The 26,620-nt window shown below is 42.3% G+C and overlaps 1 protein-coding gene across 1 annotated transcript in view; it reads right to left on the reverse strand.

Annotated features, from left to right (window-relative positions):
* Positions 1 to 26,620, reverse strand: part of snx21 (sorting nexin family member 21) — a 55,665-nt gene that overhangs the window by 19,097 nt on the left and 9,948 nt on the right. Inside the window, exons 2-4 of the mRNA XM_084333705.1 lie at positions 26,171 to 26,493; positions 15,359 to 15,576; positions 482 to 623 (exon numbers count right to left, since the gene is read on the reverse strand). Of these exons, the coding sequence (XP_084189831.1) occupies positions 482 to 623; positions 15,359 to 15,576; positions 26,171 to 26,468 (658 nt within the window). The 5' untranslated portion in view covers positions 26,469 to 26,493. The remainder of the gene's footprint in view (positions 1 to 481; positions 624 to 15,358; positions 15,577 to 26,170; positions 26,494 to 26,620) is intronic.

The raw sequence follows: 26,620 nt of genomic DNA on the forward strand, positions 1-26,620 counted from the left end.
ATGGTAGAAGTTTCATGCTTTTATGAAAAAGTGCACAATTCCTTTGATTCAAAGGCTTAACCGCTGTACTAATAATACCCCAGAGTCTGTCACAGTATTAAAAATGTTCACATGTTTGAAAATAACGATTTAATTCAATTTAATACATCACTATGTAACCAGTAGGAATACTGCTTCACGTGAGAGGGGAGCAAACTCAACAGAAGCTGTACTGTACGCCAAATGATTAAAGCCTTTCTTCATTATAGAAGTGTAGTAAAAATTTATTGATAAATATCATATCTAAGCCTTGTTTTTGACGTTGCAACAGACAAAAGTCTCATTCATGTTTACCAGCTAACTCCCCTCCAACAGACGATGTGTTGCAATGGAATCATGAAGTAGGGCAATCACCAATCAATGGAAAACATCCAAATCATGAATGCATGGAAAAGGCACTGGAAACAGACCCTTCCTCCTTTTTCTGTTCCTAGAGTCTTACGTGGAAAGCAGACGCGCTCCATCTGGTCGCCATGGTTACGGCGCAGCGTGGCATGGAGCTTCTGGAAGTCTGAGTACCGCCTGGTGATGACGGCCGGAGTCTTATCACTGCCTCCTGACTGGATCACAAGTATGGTATAGAGCTAGAGAGGGAGAGAGGCACAGAGAAAACTTTATTCTATCTCTTCTTCATGTTTCTATTTAGATACAATAATTTCCAAAGACACAATAAATAAACACATAGCCAAAAGAAGTTGTTCCTCTGTCACAGAGCAGAGCATGTCACCATAAGCCCAGATCATTGTGAACTGATCCAAGTCCTTCATCTCGTACAGGCTTTCATCATCCTTGTACATAATAAAACCACATCATCATCAATCTTCTTCTTTCTACTTATGTACATGGCCATTTTGGATTGTCCCAACACAAAGTTCAAGCTGATATTAGTTTATTTCAGACTGCTTGTATTTAAACCCACAGATGAAAGTTTGAAAGTTTGTCCCCTACCTTTCCTAACAATTTCCTTAAAGGCCAACTTGCAGGTTGTATTTTTGTTCAATAAACAATGTGGACTAGGCCAACGGTGACTTTCATGAAGAAGGGAAAAAAAATTATTGAAATTGACCCAGTTTAGCGTTTTTATCAAACATTTTGTCTGCCCAACACAATCACCACGCACGTGGATATTTTAATCAATGGTTCATAACGTGCGCGTGTAATCGAAATGCTGATGTCGTCACGTGAGGTGCAGGGCACCAGGGGGCTCCGAGAGTCACACACAGCTAGTGGCAGGCAGAGAGCCTTGCTACTACTAGCCGAGGAGTAATGAATGAAAATGTATCTGTTTCACGGTCACCTAACAACACTATTGCTCCGTGATCATAGCATCCATCTCTAAAGCTAACCACTATTTGTAAAAGCCACAACCACGTTACCATATTTGTAATAATGAAAATCATTGTGTCGTTGTACATAGTGTATACACCGTTAGAAGCTAGCTAAGTTAGCTAACGTAGCTTAGCTTAGCAGCCAGCATTCTCGAAACTCCTAACATCACCCGATTTAAAATGGTTCTCTCCTCTTTGTATACCTTTGTCCTCACAAGTATTATGCCAGGGAACTTATGGACACGACAATAGTAGTAGTTATAAGGTGTTTGAGCTTGTAGCGTTAGTTAGCTCATAGCTATCGTCACTGATGCACCGAGTGGAGCTAAAGGGGCTACTATCGTATCAACATGCCGGGGCGCATAGCTTGCTAGCCAGCATTCTCGAAACTCCTAACATCACCCGATTTAAAATGGTGTGTGCAGCAGTGCTTTGCCCCACAGGTCTGAGAAGAGGACCTACACATTTTACTCGTTCCCAAAACTCTTTTACATGCACGACAGTAGACAATGCTAACGTTAGCGGGGTAACGTTAGCCAGAGCCATATAGCCAGCTTGATACTATGACTCGGGGATAAGGCGACAGCCCACAGACCAGTAGCGCTGCTGTACTGAACAACATTTAGTGGTAAATGTAGTTCTTTTTTTACGACATTAAAAACATTATAACTACCTTGTTTCAACCAGTTGTAGCTGGTCCATCAAAGTCTCCGCGAATTAAACCCATTTGCGTCTTGTAAGGCGTCCATTTGGATCAAGGAAATAGCTTTCTGCACTCGTCAAAACTCCTTGTAGTGGATCAGAAGTAGGGGAAAGATACCCCACGTGACGTCATGGCCCCGATAGCTCTGATAAGCTTTTTAATTTGCTTGTGCATGTTATTCGTGCGTGGACCTTTTTAACCATTTCTGAGTGGCATTTCCGGCGTCAAATGGAAAAAAATAAATAATGAAATTATATAACAATGATGTAAACTACCCATAATTGATCAGTAGGGTTTAACCTGCAAGTTGGGCTTTAACAAATTGAAACAAGGTGCCAACCGTTTACATTCAAGATAACAATGGAACAAAAGGACAACTTAACTAACATTGTTATTTATTATTACTGAAATAAAAGTGTTAACCGCAACTATTCCATGTAAGATTCTCCATTGTAAATCTGCAATTTTATTTGGTCAATGGTTTTTACAGACTCCTCCAAGCAGACATCACCTTCTAGACTCAAGTAGCCAAGGTGTGTCGTCCCTGTTATGTAACTTGTTCAAACATTTCACCAACACTTTTCCTTTTTCTTCTTCTAGAATAGAATAGAATAGACTTTTAATTGTCATTGCACACAAGTATACAACGAAATTTCAGGGGAGCTCCCACAGACCGTAGTACAACATACATGTAACACTGTACACTGTACATATAACAGAATATTTTAAAGTGCATGATGAGCGGTAAACATAATGGTTATCAAGTCCAGGTAAAGTGCATGGTCCTTAGAACAGGCTGTCATCCCCACCTGTCTGAAGAAGTCCACCATTATCCCTGTACCCAAAAAATCCAAGCCTGCTTGCCTCAACGACTACCGCCCTGTAGCTCTCACCTCCATAGCCATGAAGTGCTTTGAGAAGCTAGTGAAGGGCTACATCTGTTCCTCCTTCCCCATAAACCTGGACCCCCTGCAATTTGCATATCGCTCCAACAGGTCCACGGAGGACGCCATAGCCCATGTGCTGCACACAGCAGCATCACACCTGGACAAGAGGCAGGGGAACTATGTGAGAATGCTATTCATCGACTACAGCTCAGCATTCAATGCCATAGTCCCCTCCAAACTCATAGCCAAGCTCAGGGACCTGGGCTTGAACTATGACCTCTGCCAGTGGGTCTTGGACTTCCTGACGGGCAGACCCCAGGTAGTGAGAGCAGGCAACTGCACCTCCTCATCCATCACACTCAACATAGGGGCCCCCAAGGGCTGTGTTCTGAGTCCCCTCCTCTACTCCCTGTACATACATGACTGTGTGGCACAGCGGAACAACAACACAATCATCAAATTTGTTGACAACACAGTAGTGGTGGGCCTGATCTCTGCAAACGATGAGAGGGCCTACCTGGAAGAGGTAAAGGTTCTAGCGGGATGGTGTCAAGAGAACAGCCTCTCCCTGAACGTCAGCAAAACAAAAGAGATAATTGTGGACTTTAGGAGGTCGGGGGTCAGGGACTACAGCCCCTGACGGGGCACCGGTTGAGAGAGTGAACAGTTTTAAGTACATCGGAGTCCACATATTCGATGACTTGACATGGACCACACACATTGAGTGTTATCAAGAAGGCACGACAACGCCTCTACTTCCTTAGGCGCCTAAGGAAGTTCCAAGTGAGTCAGAAGATCCTTAAGAACTTCTACTCATGCTTTTCCAGTCTCCAGATCTTCTAGACAGGGTTGTCCTCTGAGCCCAGGACTATTCGCACTTTCCCTCGAACCATTGGCCCAATTTATTAGGCAATCGGAGGACATCGTCCCCATAATGATCAATAATACACCACACAAAATTGCTCTCTATGCGGATGACCTACTGATTTTTATGGATGACCCCTCCCGGTCGGCCACAAAATTACTGGGAATAATCGACGACTTTGGTAAATTGTCAGGCTTTAAGATTAACTGGAACAAATCAGCCTGCCTACGTCTTAATGAGCTGGCCAAGGCGGTGCGACTACCAGCTGATATCCCCATAGTGGAACATTTTAAATACTTGGGCATAGAGATATTCCCCACTCTGAGTCAAACTACTAAGTACAACTTCACGGGTACTTATGATAAAATACGCCAGGATCTAGACAGGTGGTCGTCCCTTCCTAACTCCTTACAAGCCCGGGCTTCCATAATCAAAATGAACGTCCTGCCTAGGATACATTTTGTTAGCTCAATGCTCCCCCTGCCCCCTCCAATAGACCATTGGCGCAAGGTACAATCGATGGTATCTAAGTTTATCTGGAATAACAAACGCCAGAGAATCAAAAGAGCTACTACTCAACGTAGGAAACAAGATGGGGGCCTCGCAATCCCTGATTTTAAGCTTTATTTCTGGTCCTTTTCACTGAGACCTCTGATGTGCTGGCTAGACCCTGTAGAGGCTGTATCTTGGCGCTCCTTAGAAGCGGTGGCGGTTTCACCGCTAAGATTGCAGGATGTAGTGTACTCCACTGTCCCTATTTCGAAATGCCGACTGAGGTATGGACCGATCATAACTCACGTGATCCAAACGTGGCGTAATGTACAGAAGTCGTGTGGGGTTAAATGCCCATGGCACCTGGACTCTCCAATTTTTTATAATCAGCAACTACTTGTTGGGCACAAGCCGGTTAGTATTCCTCAATGGCAAAGGAGGGGAGTTCATACTCTGGAGGATATTTATGATAAGAACGGCCTTCGGGCGTTTCAGGACTTAAGAGAATTTTATGATCTTCCCGGCGAGTCCTTCTTTCTTTACCTTCAACTAAGGTCAGCGCTGAGGGCGCATGGCGTGCCGTGGGCTCAAGCTTTGCAACCACACCCCTTCCTCAGGCTCATAGTGGACAGGACGACCTCCAGAGGGTTTGTCTCAGACTTTTATACGCTCTTAATTCAATCCACGTATAAAAATGTGTCATTGGATACAATCTGGCGTGTGGATATCCCGGAGTTGGACCCCGAGTTTGACTGGGATGATGTGGCATTGTCTTCCCGCAACCCCAATCACCAGCAAATTAATTTTAATTATATTCATAGGACCTATCTTACACCTAGGAAGTTATTTGCTATGGGACTGATAACCGACTCTCGGTGCACTTTGTGCTCTCAAAGGGCCGCTGGCACTTATATGCATATGTATTGGGATTGCCCACCAGTGGCCCGCTTCTGGAGGTCAATAACGGACAAACTTTCAGATCTGTGTGACTTAACTATCCCATTCACAGCTGTTACGCTACTCCTGAACGATATAACAACACTACCCGCGTCCGTACAACTGAAAAGGGTTGTCCTAGCGGGCGTCACAGCAGCGAAGAAGCTAATAGCATTGAGGTGGAAGGAGCCTGAGAAGCTCACAGTGATTAACTGGTCCCTAACACTGTTGGATGTGATTTATCTTGAGATATCCACGGCGCGGGTGAATGGGGTGGGGCAGGCTGGTATTGACCTGTGGTTTGCAACAGCTGAGAAGGTCAGGACCGCCGTGTGCGGCTGAGCGGGGTTGAGGTGCTTGTTCGGGGGAGTCCGGCGGTCTCATGGGAGGGGGAGGAGGAAATCTCTTGTCTGTCTTGTCTTTTGTCTTGTCCTTCTTAACTTTAACTGGGGGAATTTTATTGGGGGGAGCTATTTTGCTATTTCTTCACTGTTTGGGCACTTTTGCACGGTTCCTGTGAGTCTATGGAACACTCTGTAGGTTTTTGTTTTTCGGAAAGGTTCATTGTTTTGTATTTCTGGTCGGGTACTCAGGGGCAGCGTTTTTCTACCTCAGGATCTTAAGCCGTTTTGAGGCTGGGCTCCAACCACTGTGTGGCCTGGTGACAATTGCCACATTGTTATGCAGCTGGAAATCTCTGACATCACTGATATGCACGTTTTGAGATGACTCAGTTTGGTGAGGGTGAGGGATGTGAGGGGAATTGGAAGAGTGTGCCAATATGAGAATTAGAGACATAAGTGTTATTGATATAGAGCCACACGGCCGGGAAACGGTACTGAATACTGGGAAAGGCCAATTGTAAGATAGTACCCCTTTAAATTAAAATGTTGTACTCTGTTTTTATAAATTGTTATTTCTTTTATTATTATTGTTCTGTTATCTCCCTGTGAAGTTCTGTGTATTGTTATTATGGTTATTGTATTGTCTTGTTTTCATGTTAAGTAATAATAAAAAAATTTGATAAAAAAAAAAGAACTTCTACTCATGCACAATAGAGAGCATCCTGACTGGCAATATCACCTCCTGGTTTGGGAATAGCACTGCACAAGACCGTAGCAGACTACAGAGAGTGGCCCGTTCAGCCGAATGCACAATTGGAGGGGGGCTTCCCACTCTCCAAGACATTTACAACAAGCGCTGCATGGGTAAGGCTAAGAGAATAATCAAAGACCCCAGCCACCCAAACATGCTGACTTTGCTGTGCCAATTCTCCCCTCCCCTGTCTTGAACGTTGCTCGCACATGCCCCCACTGGCGGGTTGTAGGGAGGATAGAAGCCTTGCATCACGTGTCCCCTCCGATACACGAGGAGGCAGCCTGTCACATCTTTTCACCTGCCAGTGCGGACTCTCATTGGCGAGGTGTAACGTGTGGGAGGCTCACACTACCCCCGCCATTTCCTGTCTCTGCTGTGCAGGCGTCCCCCAACCGACCTGTAGGAGTCGCTGTCCACAACGTCCAGATTACCACCCATCGACTTCCACCCACTAACTCTGCCAATTGAGTTAGTATGACGGCCAGCCCAAGCCGGAGGCAACGCCGACAGCCGGATTCGAACCTGGTGTCTCTTGCGTTGGTGACGAGCGCAATGTCCGCTGTGCCACCCAGCCGCCATAAACAACTGCCTCTTTGAACTGCTGCGGTCAGGCAACCGATACCGGAGTCTCATGGCAAGCACAGAGAGACCCAGGCCATCAGGAAGCTCAATGAATAATAACAAACCATCAAGTACACCCACATCCACACACTCACTTTAAATAAACAACACACTGTAGCACCCACTTTAGACACTAACACACGTTATATTTATTGGTATTTATTTATATTTATAGGGGACATGGGGTGGGACTCTTGCTTGGTCAAGCAAAAAGGTGAAGTTATGGAACCGCCTGGTCCAGCTGCCAAATGGCAGGGTGACAAAAAAGATTTTTAATTGGGACAGAGCACACGGTCATCCCTGGTCAAGAGAGATGTCCATGATTTATTCTTCTACTGACTTGAGTATGATTTTTATGAACAATTTGCAGTGTAAGGTTCACATAATTAAAACAAAATTATCAACAATCCATCAGGATAAGTGGAAGGTGGAGATTTGGAAAAAACCTAAACTTAGAAAATATGTTGCAATTAAAAATGAGTATTTTACTGAACCTTATGTAATGTTAAACTTAAAGAGAAGACGGAGGTCTCTGTGTGCCCAGTTGAGGTCTGGCACCCTGCCATTGGCGGTGGAAGTGGGTAGATTCCAGGGTAAACCTGAGGAGGAGCGGTTGTGTGTTCTGTGTGATCTGGGAGTGGTGGAGGATGAATATCATTTTGTTTTTTATTGCCCTTTGTACACCACTTTGAGGAGGGCTTTATTTGAGAAAATTCAAATTGTAAACCCAGATTTGTTTTGGCAGTCTGAGAGTTGTATGTTGAGTTGTTTTTTTGTGGAGGACATCTTCGGTTTTGCAGGATTTTTGGAGAAGGCATGGCACCTGAGACAAAACACACTGTATCCTATATAATTGTTTTTGAATTCACCTTGTTTTTCTGTTTATTTACATTGAGTACAGCTTGTGTTATATTACGTTTTATTGTATTTTCTTGTATTTTTTTATGGCCATCTTGGTCTATGTCATTTGTTAAGTAATTGGTAAAGTATATTATTATATACTTATTGTTATGTGTCTTGTAAGCCCATATGGGCTGGGCATACATCTGTATGTAAGACACGAAAATAAAAAATATCAAATCAAATCAAATATTGGTAAGGAGATTTGCACATCAATCTCATACACCTCATTGCACCTCACCACCACAAGCTAAGCTATACCTCACCATTTCTACACTGTACTGTATCTGCATTGTATACTGTACATATACTGTATATATGTATATTGAACATTTTTGTTTTGTTTACACTTGTTTACGTACTTGACTTTCTATTTTATACTTATATTATACTATCTAGTTATTTTATCTAGCACACTCTCAGGAGCAAAACAGAAAGAAGCATTTCATGCAAAAGTATTCTGTATTCCTGTATGACAACTAATAAAGAAAGTTGAAACTTGGTGCACGTGAGGGGACAGTCAATGAGAATTTAAGTCCGACTGCTTGGGGGAAAAAGCTGTTCATAAATCTTGAACTCTTTGCATTTATGGACCGGTATCTCCTCCCTGAGGGAAGGAGCTGAAAGAGGTGATGTGCTGGGTGAGACTGGTCCTTGATGATACAATTGGAGCGGTGGAGGCAGCGGGAGGTGAAGACGGAGGTGATGTTTGGTAGAGGAGTCCCGGCGATCCTGCCTGCCGCCTTCACCACCCTCTGTAGAGCCTCTTGCTCTGCCTTTGTGCAGCTGGAGAACCACAGACACACCGTTCTAGATTAACATAACAAACTGCAAGTTTTTTCATCCAAAGAAAACCCCAGTATCGTTTTCAAAACTGGGTCAAATACCCAGACAAGGAAAAGGGTCATCTTTGTGAGGCACAACAAACCCATTTTTCATATTCAATAAAACACATTAATGACCAGGTAAAACACCTCTTCCAATATTCAAGCACCTCATGTATGATCCTCACAGATCTCACTCCCAGACCGGCTGCAAGAGCAGCTGCATTATCCAACTCAGGCCCAACAATGTTCATTATGGACCCAAAAGTTTTAAATCCTGCTCTGCAGAACACTTGTCCCTGTTGATCCTGTCCAGCAAGGAGTGTTGAACACTTGTCCCTGTTGATCCTGTCCAGCAGGGAGTGTTGAACACTTCTGTCCCTGTTGATCCTGTCCAGCAGGGAGTGTTGAACACTTCTGTCCCTGTTGATCCTGTCCAGCAGGGAGTGTTGAACACTTGTCCCTGTTGATCCTGTCCAGCAGGGAGTGTTGAACACTTCTGTCCCTGTTGATCCTGTCCAGCAGGGAGTGTTGAACACTTGTCCCTGTTGATCCTGTCCAGCAGGGAGTGTTGAACACTTCTGTCCCTGTTGATCCTGTCCAGCAGGGAGTGTTGAACACTTCTGTCCCTGTTGATCCTGTCCAGCAGGGAGTGTTGAACACTTCTGTCCCTGTTGATCCTGTCCAGCAAGGAGTGTTGAACACTTCTGTCCCTGTTGATCCTGTCCAGCAAGGAGTGTTGAACTGTCCTCCATGCACCACAGGCTCCTGCAGCCACCGGTGTAATGGGTCACTTTGTCCCGTTCTGTAGGCTACAAAGTAGGCTACTTACATTATTGATGCTAGAACTCCCAAAACGCGAGCATTCGCATAAAAGAGAAGAAAGGCAGGCTGTAGTTTACATAGCTTGATACAACTTTGTCACTCAAGGTTCCCTTTGTTTGCCTTCTAGTGACCAAAATAAAATAAAAAGTATTTCCAAACAGGGCTTTTTAGATTGCTCAGTGTGCAAATCACTGTCTTCGTGAACAAGGTGGGTTCTGAACTCTCTGCCATCATGTGATGTCTGTCGTCACTCCACCGTTCACTCCGCTAAATGAAAGTGACGTTGCGTATCTCCTGTACGTCATACAGCACATGCAGGCCCACAAGAAGAAGACAGCCAGGGGCTATTTTTTGTACACAATCTATTGTATGTTGTTGTCGATTATTCATTTGAATATGGAATATTCGTTGACAGCCCTAATGATTTGATTTGAAACCTTTATTTATACAGGGAAGACAGTTGAGAGCAAGCTCTCTTTTTCAACATCACCGTGATTAGCCATCTGGACTGGGTGATTTACCAGACTGCATTGATTTGATAGTAGGGATGTCCCGATCCGATCACGTGATCGGGGCCGATCACGTGATTTTCCGAAGATCGGGATCGGCCAAAAAGAAAAAAAAATTGCTTTACTTATTTTTTTTATTCAACAAACATGACCATGTTCACGTCTTAAAACTCATACTGGGGCCTTCGTTTTGGTTTTAAATTGCATATCATCATTCATTTATTTATTGTCACACAGAGCAGAAGAATTTTTCCAAAACAAACCAATAGTATCCAGCTGCAGAACGGCAGACCAGACAAAATCTCAGACCCAAATTAAAAATATATATATATATATATTTTTTTTTTATCCCAATTTCTCACATTACATTCACCCTGAATGTTGACGTTATCCAGGTGAAAAGTTAACTTCATTCAAGCGAGGCATTGCAATCCTTGACATAATATCAAAAAGCAGGGTAGCCGGATCAGCACTCTCAGTTTCAATGTTTTTAATGGCAGCCTGAATATATAGCTTGTTTCGGACAATGTCCTTCTTCAGTGATATGGCTAGCTATGGCTAATCCTTGACATAAATCATTTGATGTATAATTAAATCAAAGGAAATGCGTTTGGGTCTGAGAGTGTGGCTGGTCAGCCGTTCTGCAGCTGGATACTATTGGTTTGTTTTGGCAAAATTCTTCTGCTCTGTGTGACAATAAATAAATGAATGATGATATGCAATTTAAAACCAAAACTAAGGCCTCAGTATGAGTTTAAGACGTGGACATGGTCATGTTTGTTGAATAAAAAAAATAAATAAAAAAAGAAAATATATATATATATATATATATATATATATAATATTTTTTTTATCGGATCGGGAAAGATCGGTATCGGTAGATACTAGGGATGCACGATAATTATCGGGCCGATATCAGCAATTATGACGTCATCCCGATAAACCCGATAACAAATTTTGGCGCTTTTTTGGTGGACAAACCACCGCACATGTGCACCGTGACTCGTGACTGGAGTCTAGTTCTGCTAGCACACATAGCCTACTGTGTACAGACAGTTTCAAACTGTATTTTAAATTAGAAAGCAAACAAAATAAATGGACAAGAGAAAAATAAATCTCAATTTGGTCAGTATTGTCATTTGGACAAGCAAAGCCATTACTTTAAGTTGCAGGCAAGAAAGACAAGTCTGTCCACTGTCTCTGGTTTTAAAACTGCCCTGTTGCAGGTCACAAAATATTTTTAAAATAAAATAAAATATAAAAAAAATAAAAAAGATTTTTCGATTTCTTTTTCATTTCGATATTCGATATCGATTATTAAAATATATCGCGATATTTATCGTTATCGTTATATCGCCCAGCCCTAATTGATAGCTCCGATAATAAATTTTTTGGTTAAAAGAAATCCGTTGTGGGTGGATTGGGATGAAGGGCGCTTGTTTTTATTATAGCCTCCTCCCGTTTTGCCAGTACTGTGGTACGACTGATAGCGTGTGGTTTAGGAAGAGGGAGTTTTTCACAAATCCAGCGCTCCCTTTCTTGGCTGTGACGTAGTCAGGTGACATTCAGACTGAGGCAAGATAGTAAAAAAAGATGGCGGCGTCGTCGGACTTTTTCAAAGTTTCAGAGGAAAACAGTTTGCTTGCTATTTGTAACAAATGCAGAAGTTCCACGAGGAGGGAAAGGGGCAACAAGCTATAACACATCCAACATAATAAGTCACCTGAAACATCACCACCGCTACGATGGTGTATTAAAATCCGACGACGCCGAGCAGCTAAAGGCTAAGCTAATCCAAAACCAGCTGCCGGCGGGCGGCGGGACATTTACTGAGGACCAGCACAAAGTGTGGATATTATGATTTAACAAGTCTATCTGTCCAGGACGCGTCCTATTTTTCTACAACGGAGTTCGGCGATTTGCGAATCTGATTGGCCACTGACGTTTCTGGTCATGTGACATGTGCGCCCAATAGCGTGACGAGCTGTGTCTTTCTTTGCCCATTTCCGCGTCGAACAGCCTGCAAAGCACCTGGCGTTCTATCGCCTAACCCTAACCCTAACCTTAACCAACTTCGAAAGAGTGCCTAAGCTTAACCGTCGGAATCAGGGCAGGCGTTCTATCGCCATGCTCTAAGACAAACTCTAACCTTAACCGACTTCGAACGAGCGCCTAAGCCTAACCAGTGTAGAAACTTGCGGTCCCACGATTGGGCGTACATGTCACATGACCAGAAATGACACTGGCCAATCAGATTCGCAAATCGCCGAACTCCGTTGTAGAAAAATAACAGCCGTCCAGGACGATGACAACATTATTGCAGGTAAGCAGGCAGCCTAGCCGTTTCTAACTACTAACGTTATCACGCTAGCTTGGATGCTAACTAACGTAATTAAGCTTGTCATGGTTCATGGTGAGCTGTTTGTGTTATAACGAGACAGCAAATGAATGAATGAATGAAAGCTTTATTTAACAGATTGCAGAATGGGTACAATACAGTACAGCTCAATACATACAATTGTTAAGGGGATGCAGACCAGAGAAAGACTTTCGTCTTGTTTACATCAGGGTCCCCCATTTTCAATTCATCATAACATAATGACATACATGACATACAGATAGACAGTACTGCCTACATCTATACATGACATACCAGATTTGCAAATACAGTACTGTTTGTGATACGAAAAGAGTCCAGAAAAGAGAGTATATACATTTGACGTATTATTATTGTATTGTGATATGTTTTGTTTCATGTTGAAAAAATAAAGAAATTCAATTTTGATCAAATTTTTTTTTTTATAATACAATAAATATCGGTTATCGGTATTGGTATCGGCCTTGAGGAGCAGAAAGTTATCGGTATCTGTATCGGGGTCAAAAAATCAATATCGTGCACCCCTAGTAGATACTCAAAATCACATGATCGGGATCGGATCGGGAGCAAAAAAACGTGATCAGGACATCCCTATTTGATAGCCAATTTGATTTCTTCTAAGGTAATATGCTGATCAAGTTCACTTCTGTCATCGTCCCCCAGAGTTGGAAACACCAGGTCCCCAAAGAATTCATCAAACACTTCAGGGTTTTTTAACGAGTCCGAATTATAAAGTTTAGAATAGAAATGTTGGAAACTCTCATTTATTATTTTAGGGTCCTTAGAGGTGTGTCCAGATTGGGTTTCAATTTCAGGGATCATGTGCAAAGCTTCCAATTTACGAATTTGGTGAGCTAAAATCTTGGATGGTTTGTCCCCATGCTCATACCATGACTGTCTGGATCTGTGTATCAGCTGTTCAGTCTGCTTAGTGGAGAGTAAATTGAATTCCGTTTGTAAGTTTAGTCTTTGTTTATAAAGGTCTGGAGATGGTGCCATTGAGTGCTGCTGATTCAGCTTCTTAATGAGATCTGCTAGTTCAGTTAAGCGCTTTTCTTTCTGCTTTCTGATAAACGAACAATACGAAATTATATGGCCCCGTAGAAATGCCTTTAAGCTCTCCAAAATAGTGCCGAATGTTACATCAGCAGTCATATTTGTTTCCAGGAAAATGTCAATTTGCTCCGAGATATGTTGGACAAAACAGTTAGTTGTTAGACAGTAGTAGAGGACTAAGGCGCCACGTGTAAGCCGAGTGCTGGTTTGGAAAGTTGAGCTCTAAAGTAAGGAGACTGTGATCCAAAATTACTATGCTATTATATGTGCAGGTCTTAACATTAGGAAACAGTTTTTGGTCAACAAAGAAATAATCAATCTGTGAATACGTTTGGTGAACAGGAGAAGAAAGAATATTGTCTAGCGGAAAGAGAGATCGCCAAGCATCAACAGCACCGTATGACTCCAAGTAGGACTTTAGAACCACAGAGGACTTTGATATAACACAGGATCTTGTCGAGGATCTATCCAACACCGGGTCCATTGTGGTATTCATATATCCCCCAAGGATCAAGTGCTGTTCTCCTTTAACCCTTGTGTGGTGTTTGTGTTTTTGTTCACAGGTCTGGTGGACCCACAACATGATTGGGATTTTAAAACAATGAAGCCATAACAATTAATGTAAAAATACTTAACAGATGTTAACACATTGGGCGCCGGGCATTGTGCCCATCTTATACCACTCTGCCACCGTTGAAAGCCTATGGAGATGTTTACCTTCTTTGCAGGGCTATAACTTTTTAAATTGTATTGCTATATTGACATTACTATGGCCCATTCAACATCGATTATCTATCGTTCAGGATGTGGGAACGTTATATTTTTTCATTCATACATTGTTGTGTTACTAGCGTCGATAATATAAGTATGTTTTTCATCTTTTCTGCTGTAATTCCAAAAACAGTAGTTATAGGCCCTGAAGCATATATAGATTATCGATTGGCGTTTCTCTCCTATAGGCCTACACGCTATATTAAAAAATTCAAATGCATATGATCGGTATACATTATGCTTCATCATGCGTGAAGGAAAGGGGGGGGGGTCGTTTAGAATTCCTTGATCGTGAGTAACGGCTTTATTTACTATGGCTTGATACGTTGATCAGATGGTTTGCAGTGAAATGAATAAACAATCGGTCTGAAAATAACGTTACTGTCCTCTTACCGTGCGCCGATGAGACTGGAGGAGAAAGATCCAAATTATTCGACGCCGATCTCCTACATCCATTTCCGGTTTGTATGCCGCAATAAACGCCGAAATCATATAGATTATTGCGTTATGGCAGCAATCCATATGCACTATAGTGTTAGTCTGGAATCCCCGTAACGAGATGTGACTGCCGGAGGAATTTCCTCGACGCACCGATGACAACATCCGGTTTTGAGAGTGTAACTGGCCCGACCATCCACCAGGCGGGGGTATTGAGGCGTTGCAGTCTCATTCAGGGTCCCGCTGGAGCACCGGAGGTTGGCTGGATGAATTATGAATGCCATGGCGAATAAATGAAATATTTATCTCAAAAACACTGTACAGCGTTGTTCGCGTTCAAAGCATGGCGGGCAATAACGCTGTAAAGCGTTTTGGCGACCAATGTGTTAACTTTATCTCCATAACAAGCTAGACAGCATATGGTTAATGTTTGCCATTTACCTCTGCTAGATCAAGACATGGTTATATGAATGGAATAAATCATGTTTATCTTGGAAGATAGGAGCCAGACCATATTTACTTGTTTTCACCTACAATTTCCACACTTTTGGTCCAGTGGACCGAAACACCACGTATGTAATATAATGTGTAAGGACTCATGAGTCATGTGTAATGTGTTCTTTATGTTAAGTGGGATCAGTGGGATACAAAACGCCACCACCAGGTGGCAGCAGAGTGTTTATACACACCACGTATTTAGAGGATCCATCCTGGACAACACTGGCATCAGTCACCTCGAACAGCAGACTGTCACTCTGCAGCTTACAGGAAGGGGCGGGGTCATCGGTATGCAGCTTGGAGGAAGAGGCGGTCGTAATGCCACCTCTCAGAGTCCGCCAGCTCTCCTGAAGCTGACGACTCAGAAGGGAGGAGTGGCCTACGGGAGACACGCCCACCGGACTGATGTCTACAGAGAGAGAGAGACAGAGAGACAGGTAGAGCTAGATACAGACAGTCAGACAGACAGGTAGACCTAGATACAGACAAGTAGACCTAGATACAGACAGTCAGACCATCAGATAGACAAGATACTAGGGCTTAGGATTTGGAAGAATTATCAACCTTTCGTTTTTTGTCATAGGATAATCGATTTCATCTACAAAGATTTGAGTTTCCCACATGCAATAATGCAGAAGGACCTTACAATGGGCCTCATTCAACAATACTCTCTTATAGGACGGCTAAGTGGCACAGTGGGCAAGGCACTCGCCACTAACGCAGGAGATGCTGGGTTCGAGCCCAGCTCTGCGTTGCTTCCGGCTTGGCTGGTCGTTCATACTAATACAATTGGCAGTATTAGGGGGTGGGAAAGCCGGTGGGTGGGGATCGGACGTTGTGGACAGCGACTCCTACAGGTCGGTTGGTGCGCCTGTACAGCAGAATCAGGAAGCATCGGGGGCAGCGTGAGCCTCCCACGCGTTACTCCTCGCCACTGAGAGATCGCGCTGTACAAGTGAAAAGATGCGACCGCTGCCTCCTCGTGTATCGGAGGGGACACGTGATGCAAGGCTTGGTCCACATTGCAGCCGACCAGTGGGAGGCATGGTCTAACAACGTTCGAGACAGGGGAGGGTAGAATTGGATAATACGAAATTGGGATGGGAGAAAAAAAAATGAAAATGGGGAGAAAAAGTAGATAAAAAAAAACAATACTCTTATTATTTTTCTTATATTCTTACTTACCTGTCTGTTAAGTGAACAATAATAAAAGCCACCGCCACATTCATCAAGCCGTTCTTAACGTCCAAATCTGTGCTTACCCAGGTGTCTTGCATGATGAATCCCACTCATTCTTAACACATTCAGAGCCGGCCGGATATGACCAAATTAGGGCTTGTATGCCAGCACTGCCAGGACGGGGAAATTTGCGAGTGCTTAAAATATATCTTAAATTATGGCTATGGTCTAATACACCTGTCGCTTATCAATGACTTGCTTGCAAGTCATGTACGAAACGGATTGTTTTTTCATCTGTACATTTCCGTTTTATACCGTTTTGAATACGAGTATAGTTTGAGATTTCTAGTAATTCCAGAGAAATACGCGATACTAGCCCTTTAGTGGAATACACAAAACACGTTGTCATTCTTCGGCTGATTTATTAATAGTTTTCAAATAAACGCTAGATTATCGATAGTATGTGTCCTTATGCACGCTAGAGAAGCGTGCTGAAAAATTGCGTATCCGTGCCTTGCTCCATGCCAACGGCAAGCACACACACACACGCGCTCCGATGGCGGTGAAAGGAACATCTGATTAACTCAAGACTGGTAACATAGAGTCCTTACCTCACATCAGATGTTCTGCAAAAAGATTAATCCAATTCCTGATCGCCATTCCAAATATTGATCGCGTTTATTGATCCAACGTTATAGTCCAAAACACATAATCCACGCTCCTCCCAGCCAATGTGGTAACACGATACTGCTTGCCCGAGAAAGGAAACCCGGACCAGAGTTTTTTTTCTGATGCACATTCCCAGCCAATCCAATCCAATGATGTGCAATACCATCCGGGAGACGATAGGCGGCGGTATTTGCCCTTTTGTGACCTCAGACCCATTCCCAACGATAACATTAGGTTGGATGGATGAAAATGAATGGATATCGCTAATAAAAATAATAACGATTAAAACCCGACTATACTCGTGATTGGCACGCAAGCAATGGCGAGTTAACCTGACTATACTCGTGGTTGGCACTGAATGGGTTAACTCATTCTGCGCCAATGACGAAAAAAGTCAGGTTAACTCGCCATGCGTTGAGCGCCAATCACGAGAAATCTCTGGTTTTAATCGTTATTTCTTTTATTAGCTATATCCATTCATTTTTCATCCATCCAGCCTGATGTTATCATTGGGAATGAGTCTGAGCTCACAAAGGGCAAATACTGCTGCCTACGCCTTCCAGCCGGTATTGCACTCCATTTGAAACAATGTAGTTTGTTTTCTGGGCCGAGCTGAGCCGTGCGGGCGGGGTTTAAATACTCCGGCAGGACGAGCAATTACAACAATACATCTACGAGGCTGCCCCCACCCCTCCTTCATATGCAATGCCGGACAACGTGGGACGGACCTCCGCGACCAGTATTCGGAATGGCGATCAGATAATTGGATTATTTTGGGGACTTCCGGTTTAGCATAGAGACGGGATAGACGTGGCTAGAGTGGCTCCCGCACAACTTGCAAACTATTTATTTATTTGACAAGCGACATGCTACAATTCACCCTCTAAACATTAAGACTAAAAGACGAATACTGCACTGAATCAGATTGTAATGTGGTGGTGTATCTGACTGGTCCTGAATCAGGTTGTAATGTGGTGGTGGATCTGACTGGTCCTGAATCAGATTGTGATGTGGTGGTGGTGGTTATAAAGTGGGTGTAGTATACCTTTAAATGTGAATGTGAAACTACATGCCACCTGATACATGTATTGACTGTCCGTTCTAGAGGGAAGTGTTTGCATATGGAGCCAGAGATAAACCCTTGAGTCATCTCCAGCATGACAACCTCTTCTCTCTCCAACTCTTTCCTAACCACAGGAAGTGAAACCAGCGTTGCCTAATATATGGCATCATTAACACTTTGAGTGCCAACGACGATTACATTTGTTATTTTTTTTTGTATCATTCCATTTGGGCTGTGGGGGGTGCTTAATGTCTGAAGGACTCGACTGAAGGCTTCTTGTCCTCTGCAAAAGCATGCAATTGGTCCACTGATGGATACATCTTTTTTTTTTATATTTAAAGTTTTTTATTTTTCACAAGCAAGACAATACATACATGTCAAGACAAACTAAGACAACAAATAATAATAATAATAATAATAATAATAATAATAATAATAATAATAATAATAATAATAATAATAATAATAATAATAATAATAATAACAACAACAAGGGGGTGAGGGGGGGGGGTTGCAGAGTGTTACAAAGGTTCAGTACACAAACATATTCCAGATAGTGATCTAATAAAGTTCAGGGGACCTTGAAGGCCATCGGGCCTATCACTCTCTTGAAGAGATAGAGCAGCCTGTTCCATTGATAACAAGTCCATGAAGTCCTTGCGCCAGTTCTCCAAACTGAAGCAGTTCGGTTTGCGTTCTTTCCAGTTCATTAAAATAATCCGTTTGCATGCTAGAAAAGCCAGTGCTACAATATTATTTACAATCTTTGCTTGAGCAGTGTCCATTTTTACACCCAATATACATGTTATAGGGCAAGGATTAATGTCAATTTGGAGAGTAACTGACAGGTCCTCAGCAATGTCCAACCAAAATGTCCTAACAAGCGGGCAGTGCCACAGCAAGTGCATGAGCGTACCCTCTACTCCACACCCATGCCAGCACAATTTGGGTAGGGTGTGATTCATTTTATTCAGTGTACAGGGTGTTATATATGCCCTGTGTAGTATCTTTAATTGTATAATTTTATATCTAACACATTTTGATATTTTAGTACTATTCCTAAGTGCTGCTTCCCATTGTGTTTCAGATATGGGTATACGCATGTCTCGCTCCCATTGGACTTTAGTTTGGGTATTGGTATCAGGGGTGGTTGAACATGATAGTTTATACTTTATACATTGCAGAGACAATGCCTTTCCTGCCTGTAATTCCCCTTAATGTCTCTTCCAAGACTCTGTTTGTTCCTATAGCTATGCCTTTAGACAACAATGATTTAATAACTGATTGTATTTGTAAATAAGATAAAAATGCTGTGTCTTTCAGCCCAAACTGTGTTTTAAGTTCATTAAAAGGTATCATATTTCCCCTTTCGATCACTTGCCCCACCTGTGTTATATTGTTGTTGCCATACATTATTTTTAATGGTTTTACCTCCTGCAGAGAGCAACAGGTTTTTCCATAATGGACATGATGGTAAGGAATTAAACTAAAGGTCAGGCGTTTATGTAAGATTTTCACTATTTCACATGAAAATTCTAAAAGCGGATTGTCCAGTCTGGGAGTGATTTTTGGGTTATACCACAACATTGAAAGAGATAGATCTTTGTTATGTTCTTCTATCATTTGTTCTTCAAGCCATTCCCAGCTGTCAATCTGTCTCACACTATTGTAAGCCCACTGCAAGGGGTATTGTAACTGAGGGGTACAATTCCCTGACTGTATTAATCAAGTACTGATATCATTAATCACTACCGACTTGTACATTACTGGCCAATACCGTACAAAGGTATTCTAGATGACAACACTCGCACAATAACAGGGTTTTCCACACAAAATACTCGGTTAGAATATTTATTACATAAAAGGGAATATGGTTACATTACTTAGATGCGCTTATAAGGCAAATAGAATGTGCAGTCAGATCAATAGTGAATATTAAGTAATTATCTAGGGATCTTCTGGGAAAGGGTGTACTACCGGTTGTAAGCCAGCAGAGGGGGCCAAAGCTCTATGCAAGTCCAGGGTTCAAGGGGGCGATGTCACCCCTGTGGCAGCGGGGAAAGCAGTGGTGATCCCAGGGTGTGCTCCGCGCAGATGAGAGCCGTCAAGTCTCTGCTCCGGCAGAGACGGGCTTGGGCGATGGTCCCACGGGCAGGTGTAGATCCCACAGTGGCAGTGGGGTAGGCGGTTCTCTGCTCCAGCAGCTTGGTCAAAGCAATGAAGAACAATAATCCTTGCCCGGAGAGTGGCACTGCGGGCGGGGTGTAAATCCCCCGTGGTGCTGCTGCTCCGGTGTAGATCCTCCGGTGCGGTAATGCACGGTTGGACTTGACGTTACTATTATTAGCACGGGCAATAAGTGCTCTATGTCGACGCACAATTACTCACTCCACGTGGTCTTTGACTCGTAATGAAGGTTTACTAATGAATAGAGAACGATACGACAAACAGACGTATTTAGGATAACACGAGACTATATTGGGGCAATGCGAGCCCTGCTGTACCGCACGTTGCGTAGTGGGTAAGGCTTTAATTGGTAACTGAACCAGACTGAACTGAAGACGAACTGAAGAGGAACTGCAAGGGGGGTTCTACATTTCTTGCGCCATATATATATGTACCGTGAACAAATAGTACCGATCTCATTTCTGTCGCCTCTCGGTCTCGTAGCCGTGGGCGAAAGCGGGCATGTTTGGGCAAGTCCTGGCGGCAGCTTTCAAGTCAGCTCGAGGGGGTAAGGCTTTACTCGGTACCTGGCGCCAGGGGATCGCTTCCAATAGGGGAACGAATACCATGGTCCGTCCTGCTAGACTAAAGGGATATTCCGTGCATATTGTACAAAGAATATACAAGGGATATCAAACGACATACAAATACTACACGTGGGATCTCAGGCAATAAATATATATATTCGGTTTAATCTGACCCTTTGTAACAGGTATCTTGAGTTATATGCTATGTAATACTGGTGGATATCTGGTAGTCCTATTCCTCCACTACTTCTTGGTTTTATAAGTTTTTTATGGCTGATTCTAGGTTTTCTGTTGTTCCATAGGAAGCCAGAAAATAATTAGTTTATTTCTTTGAACCAACTAGGAGGGAACTTTAACGGTATAGAGGACATCAAAAAAGCTAGCCTTGGTAACAAATTCATTTTTATAATATCAGATCTGCCCCATAGGGATAAAGGCAAGACTGTCCATCTTTTGTCCTCCTTTATATTCTTTAAAAGGTCCGATGTATTTACCTCAACCATTTTTTCAATGGGAGATCGGATTTTAATTCCCAGGTATTTAATTCCTTTTGGCTTCCAATTGAAATGAGCAGAACCCAGATGTGATTGAAAAGTTAAGTTGTTAAGTGGAATAGCTTCACTTTTACTATAATTCACTTTATAGCCCGAAAATTTACCAAATGTATCTATAAGCTTTAGCACTTGAGAGATGGAATGGCTAGGATTTGTTAGTGTTAATAATATGTCATCAGCAAACAGGCTGGCCTTATACTCACAACTACCAATACCACTGATTTCCTTATGAGCACGTATAGCACAGGCAAGTGGTTAGAGGGAAAGAATAAAAATGTGCGGTGAAACCGGACATCCTTGGCGGGTAGATCGATAGAGATGGAATGGATCAGACCTTATACCATTTGTTCTGACTGACGTAACCGGTTCATGGTAAAGTGCCTTTATCCAGTTCATGAGAACCGGTCCAAATCCGTATTTAGGAAGTACATAAAACAGATATTTCCACTCCACTCGATCAAAGGCTTTCTCAGCATCCAGCGATATTGCCATCGCTGGATGATGGGAGGCCCCCGCCCTTGACATAACATGCATTAGCCTCCTCATGTTATTTGAAGCTAGACGACCCTGTACAAAGCCAGCCTGGTCAATATGAATCAATGAGGCTATACCATTTTCCAATCGCCCTGCAAGGACCTTCGCAAACAACTTATAATCATTATTTAAAATACTCAAAGGTCTGAAATTACACATTTGCAAGTGATCCTTGCCAGGTTTTGGAATCAATGAAATAGTAGCTTGCCGCATGGTTAGCGGCATGGATTGATTGGCCACTATGTCATTAAACAGCAATATTAGAAGTGGTGTAAGAGTGACTTGGAAACACTTAAGAAATGCACTTGTATAGCCATCCAGCGTTTCCGTTAGCCGGTAATTACCGGTATTTGACCGGCAAAATCTGTTGAAGTCCGACATATTTAATCTCTCCGGTCTTAATGTCCGGTGAAAATAATTCCCTCTAAGCACAATTTGATTATTTGAATTGTATTAAAATAGGCTAAAATTAAATAGCCTATGCGATGAACGAAACAATCATTACATTTGTTTCATCGTTGCTTCTAATAATGACAACGACGTTGTCAGCGAGAGCTTAGTGCAAATGCATGTGCAGCTGCAGAGCCGGAGCAGCAGCGGCACAGTGCAGTACTCCAATTCAGCCATTGGCAATTCAGCTGTTGGGTGGGGGGGCGCTGCTGAGCGGTCCCCAGATAGAGCCAGAAAAGAGCCAGAAAACAGCTGAATCTGCTGCTCTGCATCGACATACTCTCGCAAATAAGTCATTGGGAGGTGGAGAGAGAGAGAGTCGTCACGCAAACCCACGATAATGTTGCAGTCTCTCTCTGCCAAATTTCTCAGTTCTTCGCTTGATATAATTAATACAAATGTCCAATATAACGGAATTCGTTAGCTCATAAAAATGTGATTATAACAGACTGCTGTTTATTAATGTCGGGCGACTGCCCACAGACACCTATTTGATTTAAAGTCGGCAGCAGCACGGAGTCTCGGGACTTATTTTATTTGGAATATAATGACTATACGCAAAAGTAGCCTAGTTTTAAGTAAAAATATTATAAATCTACACGCCTTGATGATGTCATTCTTTTGTTTTGTTGTCATTCTTTTGCCTATCAATTGTTTTTAAGCTCAATAAACTCTGACCGGAATTTCTCTCATTTGACCGGTAGATTGAAATCTACCGGACACTGAGGCCGGCAACAATTTTTTCTAACGGAAACCGTGTAGCCATCATCACCCGGCGTTTTACCGGTTGAGAGGGATTTGATAGCCGATTTAATTTCATTTTCCATGATAGGTGCATCCAATGATTCCCTTTCTTCTTCAGAGAGGGTTGGGAGATTTATATCTCTGAAAATGTTTTCCATTTCCTCTTCACTCGTACAACATTCTGATTTATACAGTGTGCTATAAAATTTAGTGAATGCTTGATTGATTTGAAGTTGATCACAAATCAAAGAGCCATCTTCATCATATATGCTAGAGATTGATTGACGATTTTCTTGCTACTTCAGTCTGAGAGCAAGCATTTTACCAGCCTTATCACCAGATTCATAATATTTTCGACGCAACTGAAAGAGGGCAAATGCATTTTCCTCATGTAGAATTGCTTGTAATTCTGTTTTTATAACCAACACTGCGTTTTTCAGTTCTAAATTGTCAGGGTCCAACATATGACTAGATTCCAAGGACTTAAGTTCAGTAATCAGACCATGTTTCCTTGCCATTTTTTCCTTTTTCTTAGCTGTTGAGTATCTTATAATCCAGCCCCTACAGGTTGCCTTATAAGCCTCCCATACAGTCTGCACTGACTGGACTGATGTAAGATTAATACTAATGTACTCCTGTTTTCTCCTCAATCATAGACACAAAAACTTGATCTTTCAATAAAGAGTTATTAAATCTCCATTGTTTGGTTTTATTGTTAATTACAGCAGGAGTAAAAAGGACCGACAGGGGCGCATGGTCTGATAAAAGTATGTTATGAATTTTGATGGATACATCTTGATATTTGTCTAGTCTAGTGTGTTCATTAGATGGGTGAAATCCTCTTTCAGTGCCTCTTGTGCCTGTTTTCGTAGGCAGTTAGCTTCTGGTATGCGTGCCATTAGCGTTAGCCACGCGTCTAGGCCTCTTTTCTTTTGGAAAGAATGATAAAAAAAAATGTCATTAATAAAAATTATATAAAAAAAAATAATTATATATATTCGACTAAGAGGTTGGCCAGTCGACTACGGCTCCTTTCGACCGATTAGCAGACTATTCGACTAATAGGGGTCAGCCCTAATAAGTACACATATACTATCAATAATCTAGCGTTTATTTGAAAACTATTCATAAATAGGCCGAAAAATTACAACGTTTTTTGTGTATTCCAGTATATTCCAGTAAAGGGCGATTATCACAGAATCTTCTGAAATTTTCTGAAACTTTCAAGAAACGAGCGTTTTTCAAAATGGTATAAAACGGAAATGAACCGATTAAAAAACAATCAGTTTCGACAATGTTGACTGCAAACAAGTCATTGATAAGCGACGGCCATATTATACACATAGCCATAATTTAAGATATAGTTTATGCGTTCACAAATATGAGAGCTCTATCATTAAGTGGAAAAAAGGTCCCATATTGTAGTTAATTTGGTCTTTGACGTTCCCCAAACATGTCTTTGCATTCTAGCAGCCTCTATACCCCTCTGTTTCAGTCCTGCTCTCAACAGGCTGCATCTAGCAATAGTGTACGAGTCTGTACCGTCAAACTAAATTCAGATCAAACTGTCAAACTAGGCGTTGCAGATCAAATATGGCTAAAGATCCAGCAACATATTTCACAATTCTCAGTGTTGGGACAACCCCTCACTGTGTAAAACGAATGCAAAAACAGGAAAAGGCCATAGGGGCTCTTTAACATTCTGTGTTGTAAGTAATTTACCAGTGACTTCAAATATGAAAGAAAACCAATGGTATGTATGACTCTTAGATACAGACGACTCCCCATTCAGAGATATATGGGTCTGGTCTTGGCAGCAGAGCTAACTCTTTAGACAGACTTTGCAGCATCCCATCTGATGACACTTTGCACTCTGGGCACTCTGATACAATAATACTGAGATACTACTATATAGAGAGTCAACTCATTCAATTCAAGTTCAGTTGATAATAGGGATGCTCGATATTGGCTTTTTTACCGATACCGATATACCGATATTGTCCAACTCTTAATTTCCGATACCGATATCAACCGATACCGATATACCGGTATGCACGGTTTCCCCCCCCCAAAAACTGAATAATTTCAGGTAATTAACATTACATATCTCTTGTTGTGGAATTAACACAACATTATGCATACTTTTGACAATAAATAAAATCAGAATTTGTTCTTACTTGCTTGCCTGGGTAAATAAAGGTTATAGAAATGTAAAAAAAATAAAAATAAAAAATTGAAAACCGATACCGATATTTTCCGATATCACATTTTAATGCCGATATCGGCCGATAGCCGATATTGGACATCCCTAGTTGATAACTAAATTGTTGATTTTATTTATTTCTATTAGAACGTTTGAAATCATATCTGCTTATGATCTGGTTAAAGCTTTATGTTTCCATCTGCATATGACATGGTAAACACAGCTGCAAATAACCCCTATATTTAGATTAATTCCCACATATTCCTGTTAATTCCCATTCATTCCCGTTTATTTATTAGTCTTAAGCTGCTCCATAGACAATGAATCGGGAAAGATTGTATAGATGACACAGAGCACCCAGTAGAATGTTCTGAGTTCATAGGTACAATTTCTGTTTCAGAACTGAGACCACTACAATAGAATAAAGCATTTGTTTTTTATATAATTTGGATGTAAAAAAAATAATAAGTCAGATAAAAAAAATACTTTATACTTGATGACATCACAAATGAGATTCTTAATTCAATGGTTTCTGGTTTTGGGAGAGAGTACAGTAGCTCATGTTCACAAATATTGAATGCACTGTGCTAGGTCATGGAAATAACATATTACAATTTTAAATTTGAGTGTTGTTTAATTCCATGAAAGAAATGGTACATTTTAGTCCTCCTCACAACACGTATCCTGGTTGAAAAGTGTCTGTCAAATAAAGATCTATAATCTATCTATTGATCTATCCATCTATCAGACTACAGTATCCCAAATAATATCAGAATGTCAATGTGCCTATATTAAACCAAACACAGACAATCAGAGCTCTGTCCTGGAACACCAGCGACCAATCGCATTCCTACCTGTGCTGCTCAGTGTCTCCTCCATGGACTCTCCCAGGAAGTCAGAGTCGCTGTCGATCCCCGACCCCTCCCCTTCTCCGCCCTCCTCCCCCCACCTCCCTCCGTCCACTCCTCCGTCGAAGCACAGTGTTCCTCCCAGCCTCTCCGTCACGCACTCCTCCTCCTCCTCCAGCTCCGCCTCCCATTGGACCTCTGTAAACTCATCCGCTTCAGGTCCGCCTCCTGGTTGGTCTGGCCCCGCCCCCTGGCCGTCTTTGAACAGCGAGCGCTTCAGTCGGTCTAGCAGCCGAGACGCCATGATGCCTTCTGACCACCAGGAGGAGCTGTGTGGGAACAGGACAGGAGGGACAGAAAGAAAGGAAAGTCTTTATTAAGAACATTTACTTAAACCAGGAATGTAGTCTCTGCGTTTCACCCAACCGGACTATTTAGGAGCAGCCACAGTCCAGC

Source organism: Notolepis coatsorum (assembly GCF_963971535.1).
Source record: "Notolepis coatsorum genome assembly, chromosome: 17".
Taxonomy (NCBI): domain Eukaryota; kingdom Metazoa; phylum Chordata; class Actinopteri; order Aulopiformes; family Paralepididae; genus Notolepis; species Notolepis coatsorum.